Below are 11341 nucleotides of genomic sequence, written 5' to 3' on the forward strand. Positions count from 1 at the left end.
AAAAAAATTATGTGGTTTTGTAAATAACTAACTTGACTTTTTTAATACCAATTAATTTTTATATTACCTTGTTATTTATGTTATCTTTGACTGTGCCATATCAACATTGGGAAAAGTTAACAAATATAATAAAAGTAATTTCTAAAGGAAAATATAAAAGTAGTTGATTTTTTAATAGCTATTTTATATATCAAAATTTTTCCAAAATGGTCTATTAACGGATGCCATTATTTTTTAAAAATGCTATAGAGCCACCCATTAATCCAACCATTAACATTTTTTAATCGCATCATCAAAGAATGTTATTAAGATTACGATAACTATCAAAATTAAAATTTTTTTTAGTATTAAAAAAAATGAAAACCCAAGAACCAAAATGAAAAATAAGCGAAAAATACCAATTTGTTAATTACATTTTGGGGTCAAAGTCAATTTAGTCCTTACATTTTATAACAATAAATTTGATCTCTATTATTATTTTCAACTTGCAGCTATTTTGGTCCTAACAGAAAATGCGTACGCCGTAAATGGTGTGCTTGCGTGGCTTGTAAAATAATATAAAGATTAATACAACCTCATTATTTTAATAAATAAAAAAGCCAGCTCAAAAAAAAAAAAAAAAAAATTTGAAGATATAATTTTAACCTGAAGAAAATGAGTTTAAAAAAAAAAATCAAAATTTCCTATTATTTCTCTCATTTTCTTGCAATCCAAACACACAAACAAGGAGAAATTGTTTTAAAATAAAATGCTGAATATTCAACTTAAAGCACAACAAACCAAATCGGAACAAAAAACGATGAACCAAAAATGTAGTGAAACGTAATCACAATTGCACAAAGCAAACTGTAAAATCTAAATCACAAAGGGCATTAAGAATCAAATGATCCAACAAAAACGAACTAGATTTAAAAAACCTAACAACAACGTTAAGCAAAAATAAGTAAATAGATTTGCCTGAAGAAAATAACTTGACTTGTAGGCGGCAAAAAGTGTGTTGTGCTGTGCGAGATATACTCATACACAATAAAAATTTGATAAAGCATTTTAGCTCCAGTGGTTGTCTCTTCAAACACACCAACCAATCTCTGCTTCATCTTGTGGTATCTCAAAGAGAATTTGCTTTTACAAGTTCTCCGGTGTGCATATCTGAGATTCTGAGTTCCAGTGGGGTCATCTAAGTAGTGAAAACTGTGAGAGAGAGCAAATCTAACCCCTTCCTGCACCGTTGTACGTGGTGGCCCAGAAACTTTAATCTAGTCTTACGACAACCGCTCAACTCAGCCTTTTACCCCAATAAATCCATCACACATGACACATATCATTCTCGCATCTAAACTCAACTACCATCACAAGTGAACAAATCAAGGTAGCATTTGGCGAGCCAATCTTTTTATTATTATTATTATTTTAATTGTGTTTGGATTGCAAGAAAATGAAAGAAATAATAAGGAATTTTTTAGTTTTTTTTAATAATTTTTTTCTTTTGTTTTAAAATCATAAGTTCAGATTTTTTTTTTTTTTTTTTTAGTTTATTAAAATGTTGAGGTGGCACTTTTAATATTTTTTTTTATAAGCCACATAAGCACATTGTTTTCCATGCAGGCATTTTCGATTAATAAGTTAGGAGTATAGACTAAAATAACGGTACGTTAAAAATGTAGGAATCAAATTGATTGTGATCCGAAAATGTAGAGATCAATTGATTGTGATCCGAAAATATAGGAACCAAAATAGCACTGTATCTTCAAAAAATATCAAAGAATCATGGCAAAAGAAAGGTAAGCCGCAAGTAATAAAAACTAAAAAGTACTCCTAAATTCTAACATAAAACCTGTTTCCATCTTACTCTGGTATTCTAGTTTAAGTATTCCTTACTCTCTCTCTCTCTCTCTCTCTCTCTCTTGTTGAAAAAAACATGTCCCAAATGAGAGAACCACTGATTCTTCGATGCAAGAATAACCATCTCCCGTACGACATTGTACTGAACATTTTGGGAAGACTACCTGTGAAATCAGTGGCAAGATTCAGGTGTGTTTGCAAATCCTGGGACTCCTCAATCACCACTCCCTATTTCATCTCCACCCACCTTAATCACAACAACAAAGATCCCTATGAAGATGGGAATGGTTATATCATACACATGGCGTCATGGAAAGCACGTCGTGTGATATCTTTTTCTACTTCAATGTCTTCTCCTTCTCCTCCTTCTCTCCCCCCTAAAACATCAATATGTACAGTTGCTTACGGCCACACATTTGATAAGATTTCTGAGATTGAAATTCCTTTTGATTTTTCTTCTAATTGTACTCAAATGGTTGGTTCATGCAATGGCTTATTGTGTCTCGCTGATTCCAATAATGTTATATATTTGTGGAACCCCAACATTAGAAAATTCAAGAAGTTGCCTCATACTTGCTTGGGAAACTTAAACAATGTTACACTTGGATTTGCTTACTGTTCAGAAAATAATGACTATAAGGTTGTCATGACTTCACATAGCTTTTTGTCTACATATGAGATTGGGATATACACATTAAGTTCAGATTCATGGAGAAGGGTTGAAATTTCGGAGACAACAAATGTAACCTTCTGTAAAGGTATGCTTTCTCCAATCCCTTTGGTTAGTGGAGCTTTGCACTGGATGCCATATGTTAAAGATGAAGCTATTATGGCATTTGATGTCAATAGTGAGAAATTCAGAAAGCTAGCAGTGCCTGATGTTTCTATATATGAACCACCTCTTCAAAGAACATGTATTGCATCATTTAGAGGGAAACTGGCTTTCATTGGACGATCTGGCTTCCAATACTCCATATGGGTGATGAGAGACTATGGTGTGGTTGAGTCTTGGAATGAACTTTTTGTTGTACCATTTGAAAGGGTAGCTTGTTGGATTTGCTTGACCGATTATGGTTCACTTATGGTTGGCTACGAAAATGATCCATTAGAGAGGCAGGGATTGACATATGCATTAATTGACACTGAAACTCTGGAAGAGAAGAAAGATCTGGATATTCAACATCCTTCATATGTAGCCACTTTCATGGAGAGCCTCGTTTTACTTGACAGAACAAATGTGGAATCCTATTAACCAGTTCGTGGTGAGCATATAAGATTGAAGTAAATAACTGTATGGATGAAGTAAAACCTTGTTTATTCCTTTTCCTTTAGTATTAGATAGTTAGGTAGTATTGCTAAAGTTTGACTTGTATTCCATGCTTACATTATCTTTTTGCGGCTATTATAAATTAGTATTTGATATTTGTATGTGAATGGTTGTTGTGGTATGGAAGATTGTTATTCCTTTAGAGTTATGAATAGCTAGATTATTGCTCTCCTGACTTGAATTTAAAGAAGAATTGACTAAAAAAAACATAACTAAATAAAAGAATCTCTAGTGACCATGATGCCATTCCAAGGTCATGTTCTTACTTGGTTCAAGCTACATAGTCTTTGTTGGTTTGTGTAATACATTTAACCTTAATCTATATACATACATACATATATATATATATATATATATATCTAAAAGCTAAAGCATACCATTTATTATTGTTACGCTCCAGTTAAGTCACATCATCAACTATGTTACTTTTTTTTTTTTTTTTTTTGGTCAAAATGGAATGACTAAAATAGTATTTTGGTCAAAAAAATTATGAAAAATGTTTGTAACTTACTGCATTGTCTTTCTCATTTCTTTCACAAACAGACCAGTTAATACTCTATTATTTGAAGAGAGCTACAAATGCATCATAATAGTAGGTCCATCATTGCCTTCTTGGGTAAAAACAACTTAGATAACTCACTCAAACCCCACCTTCAAGCCCAAACATTTAACATGACGATTCATATATCAAGATCAGAAAATTAACTCATCCAATCAACAAGGTTTTTTCTTTAATTGGATGGGAATGAATGAAGAAATACTGAGTCATCCCATATTGAATCTAGAACTTTTGGTTTTCTCAGAATTTGTAATACTTTATAATACATATAAGATTAAACCATAAGTCATACCAATCAAATAACTTTTTTTAAAATTTTAATGTAAACGAAAATGTTAATAAACATAAATGCATCACTTGAAATAAAAAAAGCTTTTACATTATCGAATAAAAAAACTCTTGAATTAGAAAAAAGAAATTAATTTGTTTTAAGAAAAGCAATACCTAGTGTTTTAGTTCTAGAAAAGCAAGATCCTAGCTGGATTCCATCCTAATTTCTACATTCTAGTGGTTGTTCTCATCTAGGGGTACGTCTTCCAACTATTCTATTGGTTCAACAGTTGTCTATCTATTTCTAGCATTGTTAGGTGATATTCTTGAGCTACAATTTGATTTCTTTGTGCTTCTCCCACTACACACTCTATTGGGAATTTAAAAGTAGGGTGATATGTGGACATAATTGTTGTCCAAACAATAAGAGTGGGTCCTCTAATTATGGTATTGTAAGCGGACGATCAATCTACTATGATAAAATCTATCTCTCTTGTCATTTATGTTGTGTAGGACCCAATAACAACTTGTAAGGATATGGATTCTATTTGGTAGACCTCAGTTCCACCAAAACCTACCAAAGGAGTGTTTACTGGATGAAGGCGCTCCTTGTCAATTCTCATATGTTGGAAGGGTTAGTAGTAGTGGATATCTACAGAGCTTCCATTGTTTACTAGAATGGTTCTTGTGGTGAAATTAACTATTCTCAAACTAATGACCAAATCATCATCATGGGGGTGATCGAGTTGTTTGATATCCTCTTCTATAAAGGAAACTGAAGGCTTGTCCATCTTTGTTGCTTTGATAGAAAACCTATAATTTGGACGGTTTGGACCATTTGGAGATAAGTTTTCTTAGCCTCATTGGATGACCCTCATGCTATTGATTCCCCTACAATCACCCTTCCCCAAGAGAGGCTCTTGGGGGGTTCTTCCACCCTAACCCTAGGGTCGTTCTTCAAAGATTGTCGCTCATCCTTTTGTTCTTGTCCAATGAAATGTTTTAACTAACCATGTTTGATTAGAGCTTCAATTTTTTGCTTCAAGTCATAACATTCATGAGTGTCATATCCATGATCATGGTGGAGTCGACAATACTTATTTTTTGATCGCTTTCTTAAGTCACTTTTTAGCTTTTCAGGTCATCTTAAGGATTGGTCGACCTTAATTTGCATAGGTACTTGATCGACGTACTCCTGGATGATTCCAACCTAGCCAGGACCAAGAAATTTAATAAAAAAAATGTTTCAAAAAATTGAAAAATTTTATTCAGACTAAAATTCTATTACCAAAAATTTTAAGAAATTAAAATAAATTTAAAAACAAAATTTAGATACAAAATTGGTGGTATCCTAAGGCTAGCTATAACCTTACTCAATAAAATAAAAATTACTAGATATTTTGAAAATCTAACCGTTGAATTGCATATTTTTTACACTCTTAATATACATGTCAAATTTTGTGTCAATCGGATATTATTTACACTATGATCTATAAGCTTATATTTTAAGGATAATTTTAAATTACAAAAACTAACAATTAAAACAATTTATTGATGGCATAGTTATTGATCTTTAATTTTCTTAAAATTTTGCAAGTATAGAGGATATAAGAGGAAGATGTAAACCAATGGTGGAATTCTCAAAATTCACCTCAAATAAAAAAATATTGAGTAAGGTTATAACCTTAGGTTACAACCAATTTTATAGTTAAATTTTGTCATAAATTTAATGTTTATTTTAATTTTTAATTATCTATTATAATTTTGTATTTTAATACAAAACTTGCATACTAAAACTTCATTGTCATGTGGCTCAAATTGAAAATAATAAGGACCAAATTGATATTTTTGTCAAAAGATTATGAAAAATGTTTGTAACTTACCGCATTGATTATTATTTTTATTTTTTATTTTATTTTTCAGGCTTTAAAATGGAGATATTATATAAAATATACTATAAAGAAGAGTGCATGGGCATTATATTAGACACAAGTGGGCAAAGTGTTGAAATAACATTTCCCTTTGGTTGGTTAAAACCGTTCACGAATTTGGATCTTGAGCAATACCTAGGTATTGCCCTCAATGCACAATACCTTAGATATTACATTAGATCTCAATCTATCATTCATAGTAAGTTAATCAAAACAATTATTAGCTTCTCGATAAATGTGATGAATTGAGACCATCTATGATCTACGGAGTAGGTACAGTTAATAAAGGAGGGTAGTTAATGTGAGCTATCTAAAGGCACATTGATCTACAAAGTAGGTTTAATCAATAAATTTGTTAAAAATAAAGGGTAATGCATCTAGACTGCCTACAAACACACTGATCCATGAAAGAAATTCAATCTATAAATGAGGGCATTGAATACAGGCTGCCTATGGATACACCCAAATTCACACTTAATTTTGCAATTTATTGACATGAAAATAGAATTAGGTAGAAAATATCTACCCACAATCTCACACATTAGTATATTGTGAAAGTGAGTGTGGGTTGGCTGTGAACCTAGAATTATTGCAATGAAAGCTTTGAAGTGGTTAGAGCTATTTATGAATTTCTTCCGATAATAATGAGTATTTGTAAAAAAAAAAAAAAAAATGATTGAAGATAGAAAATAATGAGTTAGTTTTTAGTCCAATTGAGATCCGCACCATTCAATGACAAATTCAAACTTAAAATGATAACTTTTAATTAATCACAACCTTCAACTTATTAGCATAGGTAGTTTTTATTACACATTGTCCTATTATACACAAAGTACACACATTTCAGTTCAAAAAATAGTTTGTGTATGGTGTGTGCAACAATGTGTGTGTAAGAGACATTTCCCATTAGCTTATTGCATTTTCACCTTTTTACACACATTTTCTTTCTTCTAAGTGCAAATACGGTAAGTGGTTGAATTCTTCAATAGCCCAATAGAGTGGTAGACCAAATCAGACCAGCCTGTTTTACTATTGCTATATGTGATCAAGATTAGCAAAATACGTGTGATCTTTCTCTTTGTAGCATCATGAATTAGGAATATTCCATCACATCCAAATATCATTCCTAATTTGTTTTAGTGTCATTGCCGTTTTTTGCTGGTGCACTGACTCAAGTAATAAAGCTCTGTCCCATTGTCCCAAATCAATACACTCATTTCATTTCTTTCACAAAACAGACCGATCACAGTTAGTATGCTTAGGGTACGTTTGATACGCTGTAATAGTTCCTGTAATGGAATAGTTATTCATGTGTAATATCAATTCGGCCATTTGGTTGCATCTTTATTACATGGATTAGTAATTACATTAGAATAACTATTCTTTAAATTGAAGAATAGATATTCCTCTTTAAAATGGATGTAATAGCTATTCCTTAGTGTATATAATAGGTTTTAAAATTAATATATTTCCAAAAATATAAAGTTTCCTTATACATTATCTTTTACAAATTTTCCATATGTAACAACCAAACTTATGAATAATAATAGTTATTCAATTACAATGTCTTCTATTCCCAGTAATAAAGATTATTATTCCTAATGTAATCTACATTCAGTGTACCAAACGTACTCTTAGTTTACTACTTTGGCCAATCTAGATTTGATCGCAAAACTTCATCGAAATATATTTGTTGTTGATCTATATCTAATTCTAGTATCCCAAATGAGAGAACTGTGTCCACAACCACCAATCCTCCAACGAAGAAATAACCATATTCCGTATGATATCGCACTGAACATCTTGGCAAAGCTACCAGTGAAATCAGTGATAAGATTCAGATGTGTATCCAAATCCTGGTAGTCCTCAATTACCACCCCGTATTTCATCTCAACCCACCTTAGTCACAACAACAACAACAAAGATCGTGATAATGGTTGTCATACACAAGTCGTCTTCACCTCCTACTCCTCCTAACAATCTATTCTGTACACTCACTTTTGACCACACATTTGATAGGATTTATGAGGTTAGAATTCCTTTTGATTTTTCAGCTAACCGTGCCCAAATAGTCGGTTCTTGCAATGGCTTATTGTGTCTTGTTGATTTTAGAAGATATATAAAATCATGGAACCCTAGCGTTAGAAAATTCAAGAAGTTGCCTTCTACTTGCATAGGAAAGATAAGCATTGTTACACTCTGATGATGCTGAAAATTATTAGTAAGTCACACAGTCCTCATGTGCTCAAGACAACACCTGCACAACACAGAAAAAAAAAGATCTTAGGAGAGCACCAGTGTGTTACCGGCCAAAGACCTATGTTGCATGGACACGAACACGAACACGGGGATACGGCAATTTTTAAAAAATAAGGACACGACACGGCGAGGACACATCGGTTATATAATTAATTATATTTTATATTTAGGCATTTTTAAAATATTTTTAGACATAAAATACGTTTATGTCTAGAATTTAAATTATGTAAGAACTACAAATAAATAAACTAACACCCAAAGTAGTACAATAATACGCAATATTTAACTTTAATAAATAAATAAAACTATAGCAGGAGACACAAAAACAAAAATCACTAAATTCATAATAAATATTATAATTTATAAGGCAAAACAAAAGGCTGAGTAAAGAAATACGTTAATTGTGAGAATGGGATTAAAAAAAAAAAACACGTTATAACTATAAGTGAGTAACAATACTGAGTACACCCATTACCATTCAGTCACCAAAATTAACATCCAAAGGAAAGAAGAAGAAGAAAAAAAAAAAAAAAAAAAAAAAACAGAGAGAGGAGGACCAAGAGGTCGAACCTGTTGTCCATGCCGAGAGAGAGAGAGAGATCGCCGAAAGGGACAGGGCACAGTGTCACTCGACATCTATGGAGCTCGGCGATCAGCCCAATCTAGCTCTGACAAGGGACAGAGGGCAGCGGCAGAGGTCAGAGGGAGGGTGGGTTGAGAACTTGAGAGGTGGGTTTCTTAAAATGACTTCTCAGACTCAAAATCTGTGATTTTCTTCTTCTTTTTTTCTTCACTGCTGGCATGTTAAACACGTCGGAGCCGTGTTGGTGCAGGTCAGAGAAACGAAAAAAAAAAAAAAAGGACACTCGCCGGACACTGGAATCCAGCGAGTCGTACCCGTTCCGGTGTCCGACACCGACAAGACGCCAAAAATGGCGTGTCCGTGCAACCTAGCCAAAAACCCTCCGAATGTTAAGTTAGTGAGCCTCTCATAACTCTAGAGTGCCAAAGTTAGGGTAAATTATGCGTACCTTGTTTTCTGAGGGCCTTGGGCTTTTTATAATAGTGCGGAACCAACCTTCATTTCTTGCATTTCCTTATGAGGAAGATCCCCACAAACATGCGTATATTGTGGGATTCTTTCCATATTGGGATTCCCTCAACTAGGGTTAATCGTGGGGTGCAAGATATTTCCATGTGGGGTTTACCCAAGTCATGTGAGTGCCACATGGCCTTGGTATCCATTGGCCTTGGGCCCAAGAACCCAGAATCCGTCCATAGAAAGGGACTATCCGTCTATTATGGAGAGGGGTCCATCTGTCATGTGGTCTATCCGTCCATCACTCCATTTGCTGCCTTATTCCCAATAGCTCACTAATTCAGTACCGTCAAGTTTATTTAAACAGATCCATCATCCTTGGTTTTCATCCCCTTCAGTTGCCCCCTCACTCCATGGGTTCGTCACCTACCTTCACAGAAGGACCCGTGGAGTGACGATCTAGCTCATCTCCTAAGAAGTATGTTTTGCCTGCTAGGCTAGCCTAAGGTAATAAATGTCATAGGGGTACGTGGCATGTTTTTAGTGGTTAGTCACTCGAACCAGCGTGTCCCTTCATCTTCCTTGCCGTTACCTCTATATATATACTCTTCCTTTGTTCTCATTTTTACTTTCCGCAACAAATCTTTAATCAAAGCGCTTTCGCCTACCTTGTTAACTCTGCCTTTCATCTACTTTATTCACTTTGCCTTTTGTCTACTTGGCGCGATCGTTAGCCACACCTTCCTTGCTATTCTCTTCAACTGGTAAGTATTTTTTATGTTGAATTCCCTTGCAACTTATTTAAATTTTGTACATCCGTCATCTATGTGAACCCGTCAGAGTCTTAGGGTTTATTCGTCACATGTAGGTGACATGTCTAGTGCGTTGAGTGAGCAATCGTGTGTTCATGAAGGAGCGAGCTACGATGAGGTGTTTACGTCAGGTCAAGACGACCTCGACACCTCAAGTGACAAAAGGAATCCATCAGCCACCTCACCTTCCACAAGGGATGAGGATTTGGACACAGATGGGTTAAAGAGTGATTCTAATGATGGTCAAGTTGGTGCTGAACCCTCCACTCAATCCTTCACAGGTCCTAATGGACATAGGGAGTTCATCATGCTTCCTTTGTGGACGGTCAATGATTTCATTTCTTCCATTAAACAAACACACTTCGAGACGCTTAGGGAGAAGTATCAAATACCTATCCACGTACCCATTCGTCTACCCTATAAGTCCAAAAAAGTGTTACTATAGAGGTGTTGATGACGTCGGAGTGTATGAGCAAATGCTAAAAGCAGGACTTAGATTTCCATTAAGTGCTCTTCATCGTCGTCTTCTTCAATACTTAGGGCTGGCCGTCACCCAAATCTCCCTGAATGCCTAGAGGGTTTTCCTAGGCGTGGAAGTTCTATACGGGGTGATGTTTGACTGGGTGTGTAGGTTGACGGTGGAAGATTTTTTCCATTGTTACCATCCGCCTGAGATCACCCAGTCGAGGGGCATGTACAGTTTCTTACTGAGGAGTCTGTTACTTAGGTTAGTGTGCGAGACATCAGATTCCAACAGAAACTGGAAAAGTCGTTACTTTTTCATCCAAGGGGACGATTGGATGTGTCATCCCGGTGACCAGGAATACATGCCTATAGACACTCTTAATTGGTACTATGACGGCTTAGAACCTACAGAAGCTGCTCGTCGTTATGACCGCTAAGTACACAAACGTAAGCCCGTCATCCTGGCTTTTCTTTTTTCCTTTTTATCTGAATACTTGGTAGTTGTATAACTTTTTATCCCTCCATCTTCATAAATGGAAGATAGTAGGAGACGAGCCTACATCAAGCAGCAAGCTGTTGCTAAGAAAAAGTAGGAGGGGAGCTTACCCCTTAAGGCGATGGGTCAAGCTAATCCATCAACCAAAAGGAAGTTGTCGGAGAAGGTTGACTATCCACCCAAGAAACCTAAGGTGGTGATGGGGCCTAACGCTAGTGAGACTCCAGCCAAGTTGCCCCCTAAGCTAGGCTCGGGGATTGGGAAAGGCCTGATGAAGGGCCACGTTCCCGTCACCGAAGAGTGCCCCGTCCTCCTTCGTGAGGACTCAAGTTATGCCCTTA

The 11341-nt window shown here is 35.0% G+C and overlaps 1 protein-coding gene across 1 annotated transcript; it reads left to right on the forward strand.

Annotated features, from left to right (window-relative positions):
- The first annotated feature begins 1918 nt into the window (after positions 1–1918).
- LOC126722048 (F-box/kelch-repeat protein At3g23880-like) lies at positions 1919–3094 on the forward strand. The gene has a single exon (XM_050425204.1). It carries the CDS (start codon positions 1919–1921, stop codon positions 3092–3094), a length of 1176 nt encoding a protein of 391 aa, XP_050281161.1.
- Positions 3095–11341: the final 8247 nt, after the last annotated feature.

Source organism: Quercus robur, chromosome 4 (assembly GCF_932294415.1).
Source record: "Quercus robur chromosome 4, dhQueRobu3.1, whole genome shotgun sequence".
In the NCBI taxonomy this organism is placed as follows: domain Eukaryota; kingdom Viridiplantae; phylum Streptophyta; class Magnoliopsida; order Fagales; family Fagaceae; genus Quercus; species Quercus robur.